The 21,366-nt window shown below is 40.3% G+C and overlaps 1 protein-coding gene across 1 annotated transcript in view; it reads left to right on the top strand.

Moving 5' to 3' along the window:
- The first annotated feature begins 8,264 nt into the window (after nt 1-8,264).
- LOC108784279 (cytosolic carboxypeptidase 6-like) overlaps nt 8,265-21,366 on the top strand; it is a 727,452-nt gene continuing 714,350 nt past the window's right edge. The window contains exon 1 of the mRNA XM_018553039.1: nt 8,265-8,356. Coding sequence (XP_018408541.1) covers nt 8,319-8,356 — 38 coding nt within the window. The 5' untranslated portion in view covers nt 8,265-8,318. The remainder of the gene's footprint in view (nt 8,357-21,366) is intronic.

Below are 21,366 nucleotides of genomic sequence, written 5' to 3'. Positions count from 1 at the left end.
AGGCTGTCATTAGCCCCGCACCCTGGAGAAACATCATCATTGCAGGATGGACACACAGTATTACTGTACAGAATAGGGCTTACAGAGTTTTCACTGGAACAGAAGGTGGGGTAAACCCTCCAGTTTTTGGCAATTGTTTCTATAACAAGTGTCTGAGAGAGGATTTTCCTTCACTTGGTATAGATTTCCATTCACTTCTTGTAATGCTTCGAGATAGGTTTCTCGCTATATCCACAACTAAAAAAAATAAATACAAAATAAAGTGATGGCTATACTGTAGATATGCCTTATAAGGCTAAAACTAGTAGCAGCACATTGTTTAAAATTCTCACTCAGGTAAATACACTGCATGGCCAAAAAAACATCACCACCTGGATTTAGCTAAGGAAATAGGTGAGACCCTTTCATTGAATAATGACTGCAGTGATATGTTTCATATGTCATGGCCCCATAAAATGAGGTCAGCTGCCTACCTGAATATACTGAATGATCAGGTTTTTCCATCAATGGATCTTTTTCTTCTCTGATGGCACATCGGGCATATTCGAAGATGACAATTCATCAGGCTCAAATTATGAAAGAGTGGTTCAGGAACCATGAGACATAATTTTCACACATGGATTGGCCACCACAGAGTCCAGACCTTAACCCCATTGAGAATCTTTGGGCTGTGCTGGAGAAGACTTTATGCAGTGGTCTGACTCTCCCATCATCACAAGATCCTGGTTAAAAATGAATGCAACTCTGGATGGAAATAAATGCTGTGACATTGCATAAGCTTATTGAAACAAAGCCACGGCGAATGCATGCCATAATCAAAGCTAAAGGTGGTCTAACAAAATATTAGAGTGTGTGGCTTTTTTTTTGGCCAGGCAGTGTAGTTATTAACATGGCTTTTATAACTGAAGTACTGTATATCTTATAATTGGCATTCTCTTTGAAGTTTATACAAAACATAAAGCATTGGGCATTATATATCAGAGTTATTAAATTGGTGTATGCAAAGTATCAGACTTAATGGAAAATGAAACAGAAAAGGGAAGATTATACGCTAAATATGTTCCTAGCTACATTACATTATATACAGCCAGAGGAAATTCATACAGCTCCCAGATTGACTAAAACTCACAATGAGCATTTACTGAATCAAGCTCCAGCCTTCTCCTCAAGCTGTTTAATGAGTAGGATCAGTATCACTGAGCATTTTATATGTCTTTTATTACTGTAAACCTTCACATAAAACTCGGAGACATTGCCACCGTACAGTTAACAAGACACAGGTGCTGCCGATTAAGTGATCAGCATGGTGCGTGCCCTGAAAGGCTGCAGGTAACTTCCGCTCTTCTACAGAGCTTTGCTTCAAAGACATTCATTCCGATACGTAACGATAACAGATGCAATGTTGACCAAAACTCCACGGCGCAGGTATCTACAGTATGTATGTATTAATAACCAGATCTGGATGCATACATGCAGTATAATTCGGAAACCTACTGTGTTATTATATAAAAATATCTCTTGCTGGAAATGTTACAAGATTTTTAGTAAACTGAATTTATTTATGGTCCATGTTGATAGTGGTCAGCCCTTTTTCAAACTGAACTCCAAGCAAATGCTAAACACACAGATAAAATGCAAACAAGGGAGCTGTTTTACCTGCCAAAAGATTTGTAATTCTGTTCCTCCAGGCCTGAGGTTTACACAGTCCCCTCATATAGTACAGCCAGGTGACTGACACTACTCTATTTGATACAGTTTAGACTATAGAAGGAACACAATGGTGTCCTCTCAACCTCCAGCTTACTGATTGAAGGGTGAAAGAGCAGCAGCAAACTGATGAGGTTATCCCTGTTCACTCTGCTCCTTATGTAGTTTGCTGTGTAAAGTCCAACTCCTCCTTTGAAGACCCTCACCAATACTATTTGATACTGGTTTTTTTTTTTTACACTTACTTTTTTTTAGATGTCTCCAGGCCGGTCATGTGAGGCACCTGGCCATTTTCTGTTTTAGATCTCCCTGTGGATGGTTTAGAGAATGACGATGAGTGAAGGCCATCATGGTGATGCCTCATCATGGGACTGTTAATGATGCCTTGAACTCACAGTATGTTCTCTGCCTTTTAGACTGAAAGATGTTGGATGTCATCCAGCCTGGAAGACTGAGGACATCTTGTGCTTGAAAGGAATTACTGCAGGTGACAGTAGGAGAGGAGTGACTGCAGGAGAGGAGGTCGGTTGCTTTTTTTTTTATTTTACCAAGGCATGGTTTACTATTTACATTTTTTTTTAACAAAGCTGGAGTTAGGATTTCATTTGCACAGTTCACTTTTGACACATATGTAAAGCTTATTGTTGTACTATAAGAACGCAAACACTATTTTTAAAAGGAACCCACTTTACTAGCTACAAAGATGATCCAGTGAACATCTTGTCAAATGATAGAACACAAATGAATCCTGAAGTAACCAGGGAACTTGGATCACAACATCAGCTGAGCTACAAATCTATTTGTATACTGCAATGGAGATTAATGACAACATGGAATCAGCATCTTTGCTGGCACAGTGTTCTTCATTTGTCCTTGTATCTTTCTAGACAAACTGACAGTGCAGTTTAGATCTATGCCGATGTTTTTTCATGGAGCAGGAAAGTGTTGTGGATTGGTAAAACCTGATGAGTTGGGTAAGAAGATTGATGAAACTTGGCACTGAGTGCTATGCAACGTGTTTGGGAAAAAAAACAGGACTTTAAAAGACCAGTAAACAACTTCACCTTGAAAACAGATTGAACAGAATGTTGATTTCCGCAATTGGTGTAAAAAGAAATAAAGTAAAGTAATCTGAAACAATCCCCACCTTATCCTTACCCCTTTGCCAAGCTACACCTCAATCCAATCATTATTATAATTAGTTTAATTTGCACAAGCTACTGCTTCCTTAAGCTAGCCAAACATGCACATATTTCACTCATACAGCCCATAGCATCTAGATAGCCACACCCGAGTCCGATGCTATCTAAACATCCAACCCCATCTGATTGGATGTTTCATATCTGGTTACTTTGATTTCTCAATCTAAGTTTGATGCTGACATGGCCACCCGCAGCTCAAATTTTGGCTGATTTAGCAGAAATCAGATCAAGTTTGAGCTCTATATGGCTACCTTAAAGCATGTAAACCCAAAAGCAAAACATTTATTATATTGCAGTTTACCAGATATTTTCCTTACTTTTTCCTTCTATTGGAGTACACAGTCGTACGCCGCCCTACGCTCACCCGAACTGCACGTCCGTACGGGTGCGGGTGTCCCTGCTCGGACACAGACAGGATCCATCCTGTCAGCATACAAGTACAGACACTCACACCCGCACGGACGTGCAGTTCAGGTAACCGTAGGGTGGTGTATGGCCGTGTACTCCTATAGAGAAGAACAGGCTGCTGCATACAAATCACACGCAGCACCTGTCCTTCCCAGGAGCGGCCCAATACGGCCATGCACGCAGCACAGATCTGTACCGGCCAGCTGTTTGTCGTGTGAATGAGGCCTAAGTCTGTTATTTTTTAACATCCTTTGCCAGACTAAGCTGTCCAGCAAAAATGGCAGATAGAGCATTGAGGCAAGCCTTACCACTGGCAGGGGTACTAACAATGGTTGGCTTTTGTTCATTTATGTAAATCCTTCATCCCAAGAGGAAAAAAACAGTTGCTGTAACTGCTTAAAATGTTAGCTGGAGTTCAAATTTAGTTTGTTGTTAATTTTATCTTAATCTTCTAGCCTATCTAATGCTGGCCATGCACTAGTAGATTTCCAAATGAAAGATCTTTCTTTACCACCCGATAATGCCATCAAGCACTTTAATGTCAAACTAAATTTTGTTTCATTTTAAGATTCCATTTTGAAATAAATGGAGTTTCCCGAACGAAAACCACATTCACTGTTAGAATTTCATTCGCTCGAGAAACATTTTCTATCCTGCTGCCGAGTTTTTTCATCACAATTAAATTTCGATTTGACCCCATCAACTAATAGAACGTTAAACTAAGGATCTTTTGTGCGAAAGGTTATGTGGAAATGTACTAGTATTTGGCCAGCTTTATACTACCCTCCCCATAGGGTGACAATGCTGATGTCCAAGGGTGGCTCCATTGCTCCTCCACAGAGTGGAGCCACCCTAAAACAGGAAGTGAAATGAGTGAAAATAAAAATGAAAAATGAATGTAGCCACTATTTTTAAGGGGTGGTAAACCGTACATCAACTACCCAGCTTTACCACCCATGTGAACTAGGCCTTAAAGTGCAATGCTCCATTTGAATGAACTTGAATGCAAAACTGTAGATCAACTCATCCAACATGCAGCATAGAGGGTACGCTGCAGCAGACTATGTTTTCTTATGTTCTTGCATTTTACATGCACTGGATCTTCAACAAAATGTACAACAATTCACCTGAAATAGAAATGTATAAAGTTAGGATTCTTCGGCAACCACCTGAGGGAGCCTATAAATGACCCCACAAACCCCACCATTGATACCACCACTGAAAAACAGAGACAGCCGGGGGCCATAAGGCAGGACTATGTCATGTGGCAGAGATGTGTGAGTCTCAGGAGTAATTGGACAGACATATACATTATATGGTGCATAAAACAGCCCCCATGTACAGTATATTTTAACTGTGTATCTAGTTGTAAATGTTTAGTTGTAAAGTATAAGTAAACCCAACTGAATGACATGAAACCACTGTTTATCATAAACCAATGCCATTATTTTAACAATACTTGTTTTCAATTTTTTTAAAATCCTTTGTTGCATCTTCACGCAGCACGCAGATTTCCTGCAACCTCTTTTCAGCAACATTTTGCATATTTGCACTCCAGGCTGCATGTAATTGCTTAGGGTGGGTTACCTGATGGTGCCAGCTGTGGACTATTTGTGCATAATAACTGTTTAAATAGCCATTTAATGTCTTCTTCGGAGCCCTCTGACAGGATGACGAAGCACTAGCACAATTGGGTGACAGACACAAACCATTGCCACCCAATAACAAGAAGTGTCTGAACATGGCAGCATCAGCAGGTATTATTAATTAGTCAAAACTGCAGATTTAAAAGTATTAAAAATGACTTTTGAAATGACATTAACATGTAAAGCTCATATGAGTTTTTAGTCAATGGATTTACATAGCACAGTGGCTTAGTGTTTAGTACTTCTGCTGTGCAGCACTGGGGGTCCCCAGCCTGCTCAGCACACTATCTGCAAAGAGTTTTCATGTTCTCCCTGGGCTTGCGTAGGTTTCCTCTGGGTGTGTCGATTTCCTCCCACTCTCCAAAGACATGCAGGAAGGTTAACTGGCTCCTGTCTAATGGCCATAGTATGTGTGTGCAATAGGGACCTTAGATTGTAAGTTCCTTGAGGGCAGGGACTGATGTGAATATGCTCTTGTGATGATTCTTCTCGGCGCCGGGCAGCCTCGGTCCTGCCGGCTTCCATGTCGGGTGTTTCGCGTTCCACTGTGGAACACGGAAGTCGCTCGACTTCCTGGTTCTGACGCGAGCGGCTTGCGTTCCACGGTGGAACATGGAAGTCACTCGTTCCGGCCGCCGTCTCCTCCCACATCCTGGGGCTATTTAAAGCCCCAGCTGTGGCAGCATGGCGTTCAATAATCGGATCTGAACGCCTGCTGGCTACTGAACCCTGCCGAACCACACTGTGTCTCCTGACTCAACCCTAAGACTCTGCCAGCAGGACCCAACCCCTGCACCTCGCTGCTCTGCCGCCTCTCAAACAGCAAGTATTCGCTCCACTGGGAGCCTGTTACATACTGTCAGCTGCTGAACTATACACTATTGTGCTACTGATATCTATGAGACTGTTGTGGGGAGATTCTATTTGACGTTGAGGAGATCTGTGTAAACATACTGCTTCACCAACAAGATTATACACCATTTAACCCTATACTATACCTTTGCTGGTGCTATGAGGAAATAGCCCATTGACGAAATTCCTGTTTAAAATTATTTGGCTATGATGCAAGAGTCTCAAACTCCCCCTTAAGACTGGGAGTGAAGCCTGAGACTCACGCCTGAGAAGCCAAAATCCCTTACACGCCATCACTCCCTTCCGCAGTTGCGCTCCAGTGCGACCGTTTACAGTAGACGTAACAGCTCTATGTACAGTGCTGCTTAAATTGTTGGCGCTATATAAATTCCTGTAATAAATAAATAAAACAAAAAATACATATACTTTGAGCTTGATGGTCCTTTACGTAATCCAAAGGCAGTGATCTATTTTAAATTCTTCTCACGCTCTCCAGATCAATGTCAGCTCTTTACTATAAGTCGTTTCTTTTAAATAAAAAGCCATTACAATGGCACATTATTTCTTTAGACGATATTGTTGGCAATGCTCTTGCAGATCCTTACCTTGCGAGCTGCTTGAGATGCTAAGCACGCAGAACAAATTGGTAGAGTTTGTGTGATGTGATTAACTTTGCCTGCCCTCCCACACACACTTAAAGGAAAGGGCAGCGAAGTTTGAATTTCCTGTCCTGACTTTTGGACTTAGTGATAAAAGGAATGTTCAGGATTCTTGTTTCTTCCTTGAGCGCTTTATAGCTGATCCAAAAAGCAATTACAGGACTAAATTTAGCCTGATGCGAAAACACAGCAGTGAAAGTCAGTAGTGGGCAAATCTGATGATGCATACAGTCTAAATGCTTTCCCGCAGCATGCTGTGCACCTGTTCTGCAGATGTTGTCCCATTATAGCTAAGTCCATTAAAAGGTGTATCCTCCCTGAATCATGCTGAAGAGAAATGCATTTGCACGTAAAACTTGTAAACTCCTGCTTACTTGTTACTGAGAGGGCTGAACTCGCCCACGATTACCAGATAATTGCTTGCATACTTTATCTCCTTATTGTGATTCGTGGAATGCAAACAGGCTCTGAGGAAAAGATCCTTAAAGTGTATGCAAACTCAAAACGTATTTTCACTATGTTTGTAATCAATGTATACAGTTTTCTTAAAGTAGAACTTAAAGTGGACTTTTACCCACCGGAGGTAAACCTGTGCTTAAATAAAGATCATGTGACAAAATGCCTAGGCTTGTGGTCATGTGTCAGCAAGTCTATTAACAAAGTCATGTAACAGGTCTATTTATAAAATAGTAAATATGACTTTTACCAAACATTCTTTGGTGGAAACTCAATGTCATTTAAAACACATGGACCCGAATGATTCTCCTTCAGAGAGTGACAAAAGCCAGATTTACTGGCACTTTATAAATATGCCCCTAAGTGAACAATTGAGTAATGGTTCAATTTAAATAAGCTCTTTAAAGTGTGCCCTGACCTGCTAAACAAAAACCCACTAAACACGGCGGGGCACACATATTTTTTATCTTACGCAGTGATACGTAGTGTGCATGATTACTTCATGAGGATGAAATTGCATTGAGCTCCATTGCTTTCCCCCCAAAAAAAGGCTGTATATCATCTGGATTATTTTAATGTCCCAAAGGTTACCTCTAGGCTGACTATCCTGCCATGTGGAGCAAAGATAATGTTCCAGCCCATAAGATCCACTCTATATGAGTCAAAACAAGAACTCCAAGTGCATGCAGAATTTGAGTATATGAGCCCTGAAAAGGTCATCTAGGGTTTGTAGAACTTGTCCTTTGATTTACCTTTGTGAAGTTTGAGATTCAATTAGATTGAGATTCAATGCGGTCTTTAATCTAAATGATTTTTGGAAAAAGTGTAACTCTTAGATGTATTTATTGCCTGTCAGGTATAACAGTGCAACCCCTTTCAATTACTTCATATGCTTGTGCCCCCTTAAAATGGAGCCATCTTTGTTCAGGCATCATCCAGATTCAGCATTTACTTTCTGGATTAAGATGCCGGCTCAGAAATTACACAATTGTGTAAATTCTGATGCCTGTGCGGTTCCTGGCTTGGCAGTCTGGCAAAGACTGTTGCATCCTCTTACCTTGTGATTTGCTACAAAGTTACTATGTTGTAGTTTGATCACTGGGGGAGAAGAGACACAGGAAATGCTTCCACCTGCCTGCAGAAGATTGATGGTATCTCAGCCTAGGCAAAGTCACTTGCCTGGAACTCAAACACTGCTTTTTATTAATAAAATGTACAATGTTTTGAGATATTATTGTTGCTGTAAATTGTGGCATGCTATGAATGTATTCACGAAGTTACTGAAATGTCCACTTCAATGACTTGTTTTCTGGTTTCTTTTTGCTTTACAGAGGGTGATTTTTAACATTGTCAACTTCAGCAAAACAAAAAGCCTTTACAGGGATGGTATGTCTCCAGTTGTGAAATCTACAAGTCGGCCAAAATGGTAGGACACATCTTACACCTTTTGCTCCCTTTGATTGAATATACTGGATGCTAAATCATAGCTTCTTCCTTTGTAGGGGCTGTCCTTCTTGGAAAACCAACTCCCTAAGTTCTCCTGTAATGCCACTCTTTTAGCTCTGGTGTAGAGATCTGTATAAAAAATTTTACTATGTACCTGTCATAGTTGTTTATATTGCACTAATTAAAGGATAATTGACTTATCCCTTAATTCGGGATAAGCTCAGGTTTGAACCAAAATTCAGTCCAATCTGAGTCCCTCCCCTCAAGGAAGTGCATGGGCCACCCAACCAATCAGCTGCATGTTTACAAAGAAGCGGGATGTTTGTGCAGATGTAATTTATCTTAAAAGGTCACATAGCAATATTGGATAAATGAAATTGACCAAATGTAGGGTGTAGCCATATAAGGTCAATGATGTCACCGCATCCTGCCCCTTTGCTTACATCATCCTGCCCACAGCTGATGAAGCTAGATAGAAGCACCGTCTGGGTTTGGAGGATCTCAGGTTCATATCAGTTGCAGTCCAAACTTGAGCACATCCCTACTTCTAAGCCATCTTTCACGTAAAGGTTATTAATAAATGGTAATATGAAGCAACAGTATAAGCGTTGTTAAGAAAAAAGCCCCAGCAGTTTTAAGTGGTCATTCTTGTGCTTGAATTCTTTATGGTCCATGTGATTGGGTGGGTTTGTGTAGGGATATTTTCAATGCTATCATATTCTTAGCTAAAAGGTGTCTCTCTTTCCCATAGGTTAGGAGGTATGATAAATCTACCTTACTGCTGTTCTATATAGTCCTTTGAGAAATGTTTATACATTCCTATTAGAAATGCCTCTTTGCTCAACAGATCCCAGCCTATTAATGCTTTATTAATGTCTATATATTCATGTTGTTCACAGCGGGAACCCTTTTTACAGGAATCGTACGTGATTATGAATCCAACTTTGACTAATGTATTTTGCAGTTTTAGTGTATCTTATGTTTGATCCTCATGGGGCTTTATTTTTCAGTAAATGTGTTTCCATGGTGTGGTATTATCTTGTCTTCGTTATAATTTAACATCCTATTTGTCAAATTTCTAAATTGTTATTATATACATAGAAACGCTGATCTACGTGCCTAAAGCAGATGCTTTTACGTGAAATCAAAACTTTTATTAAAAGCCCTCTTACAAATAGATTTGATAAAGTAGGTAGAGTGACTAATTGGGTTCTGTTAAGCCGCAAGCACAACACTTTAAAAATAGAGCTGTCCTGGAATGGTGGTACATTTTACTCTGTGTAACAAGGCTGGTGAAGTAAAGTTGAGGAGGGAAACACAATGATTCCAACTTCTAGTTTTATAAATGCTAGTTGTTTCTTTTACACCTTTCAGGTTACATGTGTGATGGTGCATTTACGACCATAGCTGCCTTGTCGGATGTACCTTTATTTCTTCCATTCCAACAATATAGATTTACTTAAGGAAAAGCAAATTCACGTTCACTTTAGTTATTTCATCTACATAAGGATGGGTTTTCAACCAGGAATTTGCTCTTCACATGACTGGATAATTGAAATGAATAGTCACACAATTATTATTTGAAGATTCACAACTTCTCAGAGATATTTCAAGCACCTGTCAAGGGGCCCAGTCCGCAGAGGTCCCTTCTGCTTCACTTTGCTCTCTCCATGTCCATGTTGCAGTGGGAGAAGAATTCATCTCTACCACAACATATGATTGGCAATTATGGGAACTGGGGTTGCTAAAGAGGGGCCTGCCATTTCATATTTTGTTGCCCATTGTTGGAAGGTATGGGAGTCTGGATGTGATCCTGCTGTGACATAAATCTGCCCTTTGTATCTCTCAGAGGTCAACATTATAAACTTGTGGTGACAGAGGCTAATTCTTTTGGTATGGGGCTCTTCAAATAGTAGACTTGGATTACTTGTATATGTCCAAATAGTTTAACATTGCATGACAACTATAGTCTCCAGGCAAGTGTCCAAATATACAACTAAAATGCATATGTAAAATGTTTTACCTGCTAACAGATCTGGTCATTTTGAAAACTTGGTTCAAGAACACACCTCCTACCTGCTGATTGGATATTGAGGGAATAGCAGCTTTTTGACAACATCATCTCTCTGCTCACTCTGTTTTCACCTGTTAACACCTTCCCTGTCAGAGCACATGCACTTAGGCAGAGTCTGAATGGCTCCTAGTGCTGATTATCCCTGCCTGTAACTGGATCCTATAGAGGAGATGATAGGAACCCGATGAGAAGGCATATTCAGCTACTTACTGTAGATTGAATTGAAATCAAATTGAAAAGTTTAATGAATTTGTACTGCAATAATATATTTTTAAATGTCTCACCAGAGATCATATTTTAAGTAGAAAGTTTATTTTTAGATTTGGATAAAAGCATGAAGGAGGGTTATAACCTCTGTCAGCATTATTATTATTTTTGCTATCTGCATCCCCTTGCAGAGATTTCCTTTCACTTCCTGTCTGATAGCCGCAACAGGAAGTGAGAGGATATTTCTCCAAGTGAGTGAAATCTCCTGGTGGTCAGCAGGGTCATCAGAACTCAGCAGGGTCATCAGAACTCAGCAGGTGTCATCAGAACTCAGCAGGTGTCCCCATTGGAAGATTTTCCATCTATTGCTCTTTTGGTGGGAAGCCAACATTTGGGATGTTCTTTCACTTTCAGTGATAATTGGTCACCAGGAGAAATAGAAAGGGTGAATCTCCCTAATGGGCACACAGACAGCAATAACAACCTGACAGATGGTCTAGTCCCTCTCTACTCTATCCAAAACTGAAAAAAAAAGTTTTTGCTTCAAACCTCTGTTGGCTGATATTGCCAGCTGATTGTTCCCCCGTGGCAAAGACAATAGACCAGACTGGATTTTTTTGCATGAGACAAGCCCAGTGCTGGAGTTATCTCCTCCCTTGATTGTATTATCATGGAGGCTGGCACAATATAAATGTTTATATTGATGGATAACCTGCCGTGGGGAAAAAAAACATAGGCTGTTGTTGCTGACTTCCTTTTGAAAATGTTAGTTGCCTAGCTGTCATGCTGATCTTCTCACTCCAGTCATTGAGCTATCAGGAGATTTGACCTTACATGGTGCATACTTGCTCTCGGTTAGTGACTCTGAAAGTACTGAAAGCCTGTAAAGTACTGAAAGACTCTGAACGCTCAGGGATCAGGAAAGCAGCCAATATAACAGCATTCATAGAAGGTCAAGCATTCATAGAAGGTCACAGATAGCTGCCAATTTATTTAATCAAGAAAGGTTTCCTTCAATGCAATGGTCTATAAATAATAAATAAAAGATGGTTCGCACGTATTCAATATCTCTGCATCCATCTGCTAGACCAAATCTACACCCCTCGACACGAGCACGTTAAAATGAAAATAGAAAAGCGTGGTTCTAGCCTTGGTTGAGACTGACAGCTTGTCCTTCTCTTGCAAAGCTGAATAAGCACAAGTTTGCAGTTTTGTCAGCTTTTGCAATAAAGTTCTTGATTGATTAAAGTGGGAAACGGGGCCTTTCCGATCCAGAGCTTGCCCTGTAATCAAACCCAGCAACCGAGACACTCTATCAGTCGAAAGTGCTAAGTTTGAAAACTCTTCCCAAGTACAAGGAGAAGTAAGTTACTGTAGGGGCAGCTGACCTATTAAATGATAAAGTTTGCAAATACTCCTTGTGGGGATAGCAAAAGCTATAACTCTTCACTATTCAGCAGGCCCATTATCGCGTTGGGCACATTAGTGCCGTGAAATGAGATAATGTGTTTCAAGTAACTACTGACCACTCATCACCTGAGGTCTTTCAGTGGAGTCATGTTAAAATTCCAAATTAGTATTAATAGAACAGCAGCTTTTCTCGGAGGACCTGTCTCTGCAGCTGGAAGAGCACGGTTAAAGGGACGTTATAGGGGTGAATAATTAGACCTACTGTACCCGTGTTGTGTTTTAAAAAAGCAAAGTGTTCATTTACGCACATGAGCTCTCCTAATGACCACTCACTATAATTAACTTAAAGGACGTTTATTTGAAATGACCTAAACATTCTGCTGTGGAAATGCAATAGAATGTGTTGAATTTGTAGCATTGATGGGGCATTAAAAAGGAGGAAGGTTTGATTGGAGAATTATTAGTGCTCTTAACATCAGGATAAGATGAGGTCCCAACTGTCTCCAATTTTTATACACAATGGAGGAAAGTGGGCCTGAAATATGAATCCCAGGCAAACTGCTAAATACAAAAATACACATGTGAACTGTCTAATTTGCCAAATGATTTCTAATTCTGTCCGGCCCCTTTCGGGATTTATACAACGGGGTTAGACAGCACAGCTGTTAGAGTTAAAGTAGCACTAAATTGAGGAGTTAAACCTTAAAAATGCACTCAAGTATCTTAACTATTAACAAAAATGTAGCTAATTTGTGTATCAATCAGCTGTAGATACTCAAATCATCTCTGAATTGGTGCTGAATTAGTGCTGAATTGGTGCTCACACTGTCCTTCCTTCTTTTGTTCTCCATGGTCCATGTGTGTGTTGTAAAGGTCCTTTAACCCTTTTATTAGCTTTGTCACACTTCCCTGGACTCTCTCCAGTTAAAAGACATCCTTTCTGTGGATCGGTGACCAAAACAGAACCGCATACTCAAGGTGTGGCCGAACCAGTGTTTTGTACAGGTGGAGAATTATGGGTTTTAAAGAATACTCCCTCTTGTATGAATGATAGTAACTTGCTTGTCTTATTTGCTGTAGCCTGGTAGTGCATGCCACTAAGGCAGCTGTCCACTAGGACTCCCAAATCTTTTTCCACCTCTGATTCCCTCGGTGGGATGCCCAATAATGAGTAGCTTGCATGTGTATTTTTTATTTCAAAATGCATAGCCTTACACTTCTCAATATTAAACCTCATCTGCTAATGTCTCCCCTCCCCCCCCTCCGCCCCCCCCTCCTTCCTGTAATATTGCTATGTCTGCTGTCGAGTTTATTGTCCTACAAATTTTGGTATCAGCAAGAACTGAATTATTGCTAATAATGCCAGTCCCACTATCATTAATAAACAGATTGAATAGCAAATGCCCCAAGACGGAACCCTGGGGCACGCCACTGCCAACCAAGGACCAATCGGAAAATGAACCATTAATTGATACTCTCTGGACATGTTCACTTAGCCAGTTCTCTATCCAAGTACCCACCATTTAATCAATGCCCAAAGATGGAAGCTTGTGAATTAAACATTTATGAGGTACCGTATAAAATGCTTTTGCAAAATCAAGGTAAACCACAACCATTGGTTTTCCTCCATCTAGGTTGCCACTCAGCAAATAGGTTGGTTTGACATGAACAGCCTTTCCTGAATCCATGTCGGTTGTCTCTTACCAACAATGGGGTGCTATTCCTTCTACTGACACCAATGATGGGGTACTATTCCTTCCACTGACACCAATGATAGGGCACTATCCCTTGCACTCACACCATTAATGGGGCACTATTCCTTCTACTGACACCAATGATGGAGCACTATTCCTTCCACTGACACCAATGATGGGGCACTATTCCTTCCACTGACACCAATGATGGGGCACTATTTCTTCCACTGACACCAATGATGGGGCAATATTCCTTCTTCTGACAACAATGATGGGGCATTATTCCTTTTACTAGCAAAAACAATAGGGAGTAATGCCTTCCACTGACACTAACGATGGGCACTATTCCTCCCTATGACACAATTGATGGGACACTATTCTCTCCACTGACTCCAGTGATAAAGCATTATCCCGCCTCCCACTGACCCAGGCACCCCCACTGGACACCGACCCTGGGCTGTTTTACTCCCAATAATCACCAAGCATGAGGCATTGTTTATTCTCAGCAACACTGGGGCATTTTCTACTCCCTTTGGCCAATGTCTTGCTCTCCTAAAGTCTGAAGGACAATTAAAGGACCCTTTGTTTAGAAAGTTTGCGGACCCCTGCTTGTATGTCCATTGGAATGCTATATATTTGCTAGATCAGAGGATTGCCAAACATATAATGCAGATCTACTGAATACATACATTTCTAAAGGCTGGACATTTGCCAGTTTCCTAGTCTAGGGGTATAAATAATGAGCATGTTGCCATCAAGCAGGTAGAAGATCACAGTAAATCCAGGAACTGTTCATGGATTCACCCCACATTTACAAATGGACTTCCTTTAACCTGGAGAAATAAAAAAAATAGACCAAACAGGGAGTTATTGTCTACAGTGACCAATCAAAATTCTTGTTTTTCTTTTTGTTTTTGTTTATTTTACCTGGAACCTGATTGGCTGCTATTGGCAAATCGTGCACACATTTTTAAAATCTTATATAAGATTCTGTTCTGTTTTACAGAAACCAATCATAATTTAACATTTATTTGACATACTCCAACATCAGATGAAAGATTTTTCATATTTCATGATAACTTTTCTCAGGTCCACCTAATCATTAATCCTACTCTTGACATTTCAAGTCCACATATCAATTTCCAGTCATCAGTCATGATCTACATCCAAAACACCTTTAACAGCATTCATTATAAACAAATGAAAACAACTACAGCTAAATACAAATACCAAACTCCCAAAAGTACATTTATACAAAAGGAACAGGTTAAATAAGCTATTGATACCAGATTTAAAGATACTCTCAAGGCTGCCCCCATCTCCTCTAATTGCTGTGATTAAAAAAAATAAGCAAAAACTCTACCTAAATGCCCCCTTTTCACCTTAAGCCGTGGTCACATGACATTCCCTTTCCTGAGTCTCCTTGCTTCTTTTGTGTAAAGGAGGCAGGGTCCTTCTTAAGGTGTTCACATCACTGTCTGCATGACATGGACACTTCCCATTGGCAGTCCAGTGGCCAGATCCTCTTAGGATCCAGAAAAGGAGTCTACAGTGAGCGGACCTCCAGAGACCAGCCAGCACAGGCACATTTGCTTTAATGATAATTCATAGATTCATAATTCCACCTATGGTGGACCTAGGTGAGTAGACCCCTGCTATAGAGGAAAGTTTGAATGGGTAAGTGTGTGGGGGGAGGGGGGGGGTTGAGGGTGTTTTTGACCAGAGATAGGCTTCAGCTTTAAAGATAGAGAACTTTGTATTTGCTTAACAATAGACCCACCTACAAAATGTTATTTTAGCAGAGATAACTAAGGAAATTGGTAGGTAAAGTTATACTGTTTTTTGCAAAGCCATCAGTGTGATGATCTGCTGATATTCCTTTCTGAAGTCTCCAACCACTGCCATTGTCATTCATGTATTGGTGTAATTGGCTTAAGAGGAGGTGGGGGGATGGGTCTGCCAACATACAAGCATGCACAGACAATGGACGCTGCAACAGGAGGACTTTACAGGAGGAATGTTATTGCAGCAGTGTTTTGTATTTAATATCCATTTTTTCAAGAACACTTGCAGTAATCCAGTTGATACTTTCAGGTGATCAAACTAAAATCTTTCTATTCATAGAGTATAGAGCCAATCAGATAAATTCTTCTAATATATATTAACTGGCTTGCTGCTATAGTATTTTGAATGGATTCTGCACTCTTGCTATACCAGATTGCCTACATACTAGAGGGAGAATTGCAAGTGCCCAGTGCCCAAGGAGGACTGGCAGGAGTACACACACATATATCAAATATTAAATGTTGGGGTAACATACAGTTTAATTATCTGATTCACAAAGGTCAAATACCCTGAGAAATGCCCCTGAAATAAGAACAGAAAATCAAAAGACAAGTTATTTATAATCCACAACTTAACACCCATAGGGTCCATTCCCATATTGTGATCTGCTGTGCTGCATGAGTGTTATGTCATGCATTATTGTGCGTTCCATTAAGCAACACATTGGAATGAGTTAAAAACCAGACAAACACAACTTTTTGTGAAGGATGTACACCATAATGCATGGTAGTTTAGTACCGAGTGCTGTGGTGCACTGCAAAACAAGTGCGTTGGCATGCCATGCAGAATTAGTGATGAGTGAACTGTCCCAGGTTTTGTTCAATCAATGATGCTGGTGATGCAACAGCGTCATAAGTTGATACCAGTCCAGCCTGGCTGCTTGCCTCCTAGCAAGGCTCTTACTCTGCCACCAGTCAACCAGTGCCCGCACAGTATCATTGGTTGCTATATGGAGGTTTGGCAGACTAGCAAATTATTTGGCCAGTTTGCCCACCCACCAAACCTCTGTTGGTGAACAGCTTAGGTTCAGGTTAAACTCACTGATTCTGTTTCAAAATGCAGGATGCCCCCCAACACAGTACATTACCCTGGAAAAGTGTTTCCCTTTCCTTAAAACCAAAAATATATTTTAGTATATCTTGTACAAAACCATTGATTTAATGTATACCATTAAATTGCTACCAGCAAGGCTGATAGCAATTTATTTGTGTTTGCAAGTGTGGCCAGTACAGCGGCTTAGCACTCCTGCCTTGCAGCAGCAGGTGTTCTATCAAAGTTTTTGACTAGATTGGAATATGTGACCGGACACATGGTCACACATTTTAACGTAATCCCGCCCAGTTTTTCGGCGGTGGAATATGTGACCGGAAAAAGGTGAAGAATTCCATCGCTTTCTCTGCTGTTGCAGGGCAGATCGGCATCGCAGATTGTATGTGCAGGAGAACCGATCTGCCCCCGGAACAGCTGATCGGTCCTCAAATGTCACTTCTATCTGACTTTGTGGAATGTGAGATCGCACTCACAAAGTCAAATAGAAGTGACATTTGAGGATCAATCAGCTGTTGCAGGGCAGATTGGTTCTCCTGCACATACGATCTGCGATGCCGATCTGCCCTGGAACAGCTGAGAAAGCGTCGGAATTCTTCACCTTTTGCCGGTCACATATTCCACCACCGAAAAACTGGGCAGGATTACGTAAAAATGTGTGACCACGTGACCGGTCACACATTCCACCGCTGTTAAACTGGGCGGGATTAATAAAAATGTGTGACCACGTCACTGGTCACACATTCTAATGCGGTCACAAACTTTGATAGACTAGCAGGGTCCTCAATTTGAGTCCCAACCAGGACACTCCCTGCATAGAGTTGCATGTTCTTCCTGTGCCTGCATAGGTTTCCTCCCACACACCAAAGACAAAGACTAAATAACCTGCACTTGTAGTAAAATAAATAATACAGTCAACCAAAGGACATATTACCAGGATTGCTCTTGCTCTCCTAGGGACAACCACCCTCATGAGATAGCTCTTTATCCTCATTCACATTAACAGGAAAGTTCCTTTGCATGAACAAGAGATGCAATAGATGGCCCTACACCTCATGTACATGGACCATATACAAATACCGAAATAGCACATGTATGATCCCAGGGGTTGCCTGGTGCATCATCAAATGTTGTTTATATAATTGTGCACAAAATGCCCCTATCCATCAGGGAAACAAAGCTTGAACTACAAAAAACAAAACTAAACCTCTATCAGTTTAAAAGAAATGAAAATCATGGTGACATGCCATTGGGACAGCACTTCTGCAGATGGAGCTATATCAAAGGACACATGAAAGTGCTCATACTGAAAGGAAATGTTCTAACTGAGTAAGAAAGAAAAACTCCAGAAGGCAAATAAAAATGTAGATTTGAGATTGCAAATGTACTGCTCAGTCATATTTTGCTAAAGCAAGACTTTTTGACTTCATCTACCACAATGCTACAAAAACATCCGTTCTGATTCTTATCAATTTGTAATTTAATGTATTTACATCTCATATGCTATTATCTGATGTACCTTTTATCTGTATACAATGCCTTTGTTTAGAATCTGTTTATAGTTTGTGCTCTGTCACCTCGGCTTTAATCTGTCAGCATACTCAAAGAAGGAACCTGGTGTTTCGAAAGCCTGCACTTTGTAATATTTTAGTTAAAGATAAAGGGTATCATGTCTAATGCTGCACTGGTGTCTTTACAATCAGGCTCATTCACACCAGGCATGTTATTGAGCAGAAAACATGTGCGCTGGTGCGTTGTTAAAGCGCAGTGCTGAGTTTGCTGCATTCTTCCTTTTTTTTAAATGTCTACTTAACGCTTTGTGCAGCAGTGTGTTGAGACACATTCACATGCATTTTTGTGCATTGCTTTGCTGAAAAAATGCAGTGTGTTGACATTTTGCTGCATTGCACATCAATGCTGACAGCCATTGGCTTAGCTTTTTTACCTTTTAACTACTTAGTGACACAGCTTCAGAAAATGTTTTCATTCCCGGGAACCAGAGCAATTTTGCCATTTTTGTTATGTGTTTGTTTAACCATAATTTTCATCTTCCTCATTTATTGCACCTACACATATTATCTACATTTTTTAAAAGGACTAAATGGGCTTTAATTTTACGTGTCTTATGCATGTATACATTTTTTTTGTTTTAAATAAAAGATTCAAAAATAAATAAATTCACAGCTTAGGCAATAGGAATGTGAACATAATTAGTGTAGCTAACAGAAAGTAATTAATAATACATTATTTTATTTGTCCTGATTTATAGGGTATAGGGTATATCATATGTCTGGGATTTTAGTTTATTTTGGGAGTTATAGGTCAAATACCCTTTTAGTTTGAAACAGTTTTAAGAATGTGTTATGTTTGTCTCCTATCTTTAATAGCCTCCTCTGCACTATATTTTCTTATAATTTTTTTATTAAATGTATTTTTTTTAAACTTTTTTTTAAACTTCTTCCCTTTTTTGTAAATTTTAAACATTTAAAAAAAACTTTATGTTTAAAATGTATGTTTTTTTAAACTAAGGGAAACTAAGGGGTTATTTTTTTATTTACAGGGGCTTTCATACTTAGTATCTCTGAGTAGAATACAATCTTCTCCTCATTTTTTTTTTTATTCTGACACGGAGCCGTGTCAGAATAGAAAAAAAATATATATATATATCTTTTGCCCATTGGAATGCTTTGCTAAATTTCAATTTGCAATAGCCAATAGTAGATTAGCATTGTACCTGCCCTCTGCTGCAGTTCTCCATCAGGTCCATCAGCAGAGGGCGGGTACAATGCTAGTTTACTATTGGCTATTGCAAATTGAAATAGCCAATAGGAATCTAGCAGTGCATTCCAATGGGCAAAAGTTATTTTTTTTTCTATTCTGACAGGGCTCCGTGTCAGAATAAAGAAAAAAAAAGAAAAAGCAGTGTTTCTCTCCTGGGCGGCCGGGAGCGGGAGGCTCCCAGAGCGCCCGGGAGAGTTTTTTTTTCTTAACGGCAGCAGAGCCGCCGGACAATAGAAAACTATTGGGCGGAGCTAGCTGTCACTGCTAGCTCCGCACAATTGTTTTCTATTTACTTTTTTTAAACTATTTTTCTGTTCTGTTCTGAACAGCCTAGCCGAATGCCGCTCAGCGCTCACTGCATCTATAAGAATAGGCAGAACAGCAGTGAGTAGCCTGCGGGAGGTTCGGCTCAGCCGATCCAGATGTTGGATGCTGAGCATGTTCGGCCGACCTGAAGCAAGCCGATGTACGGCTGATTTCAGCCGATATACGGCTGAAATCAGCCGTACCAGCCTGAAGTGAATAGCCGAACTGTGTTCGGCTCACTTCACTTCAGGTCGGTCATTGACTCGGCTGCCTATGGCAGCTTAGTGAATAGACCCCTTTGTATCAGTTTGTAACTCACAGCCGGCTCGCAGCTGCACAACACAGTGAGCTGCTGCTGGGTCTGTGGCTGTAGTGGCTCTGTGATCACAGCGATCAGCTATTGCTGTGATCACAGGACTGTGACCACCTAATCTGCTGTTAAAGGTCTGCCTCAGACCCCAAAGGAGCCAGCAACAGCAGTAACTGAATGAGCGCTGGTCCCTCCATGGACCAGCGCTCATTGTACCACATGATGGGATTATCCCCTCACAGGTTGTTAATTATATTTAGTATATGAGGTCTATTTATAAACAATTTGCAGAGCCTTTTGCCCTGCAAATTTCTGTGAACATTTGTTGTGCGAATAGTGGCAGACATGAATATAATACCGCATTTGGCCACTAGATGGAACTGAGGAGCATAGAAAATATGAATTTCCTATGCACCTTTGCTCAATCTATGGGTCATAATGCAGTATTACCTTACTTTACATTTGACCTGATCAAGAATGCTATTTTGAGCAAAGAACAAATGTTCAAACATATCTGCAGGGTGAATAGCTCTGCAGATTGTTTATAAATAAACCCCTTAGTTCAAATAGTTTGAACTGGCCTCAGATTTTCTTTGTTTCTCAAGTCCAGCTTTATCCAAAAACTTTTTTTTTTAAGTTACAGCCTCTGTCAGGTTTATATTGCCCTCTCTGTCTATATTGAATTGAGTTAGGCAGATTTGGAAGGGGCATCCAAAAAAGGAAGAATCCACAGAGAGTGAGAGATAATTTTTCCAATGAAGTCATGTGCATAAATAAAAACCCATAATAAGGTTTAACTCTCTCCTATTCTATCCAAAAAAAGACAATTTGGCCAGAGTTAGGCTTTCAGATTTGATTTGTTGGATACACAAAATGTACCTACAGCTAGCAATGTGAGGATCTACCAACACAATCTAGTCAAATTAAATGCGGCCAGATAGGATTTCTTATTACTCAGGTGCCGGTGAAATGTATTGCTTTGTCAGATCACATCTAAAAGAAATGTTGATAGGGAATGGTAAGCATAATGCTGACCATACTCAGATTGTACAATCCCCTTTAGATCTACCATCAATTATGTAGTAAAAGGGCTTGTCTGATTTCATACACATTGGATTGTGTAGGTTTGTCCGCGTATTTCATGGTTTTGGAAACTCTAAAGATAGTAGAACTGGGTTTTATATTTTATGGTCCACTTTAGGCTTATCTAGATCTGCACTAGAACTCCCAGATAATGCCAGATCACACACAGTTTCAGCATGAGCCATGCCTATTGGATTCTGACAATGATCACTTCCCTTTGGGTTCTGATAATC

This window comes from Nanorana parkeri, unplaced genomic scaffold (assembly GCF_000935625.1).
Source record: "Nanorana parkeri isolate BGI_ZX_2015 unplaced genomic scaffold, ASM93562v1 scaffold106, whole genome shotgun sequence".
In the NCBI taxonomy this organism is placed as follows: domain Eukaryota; kingdom Metazoa; phylum Chordata; class Amphibia; order Anura; family Dicroglossidae; genus Nanorana; species Nanorana parkeri.
Note: the sequence above shows the minus strand (reverse complement) of the source record. Positions and strands in the feature narration are given on the sequence as shown.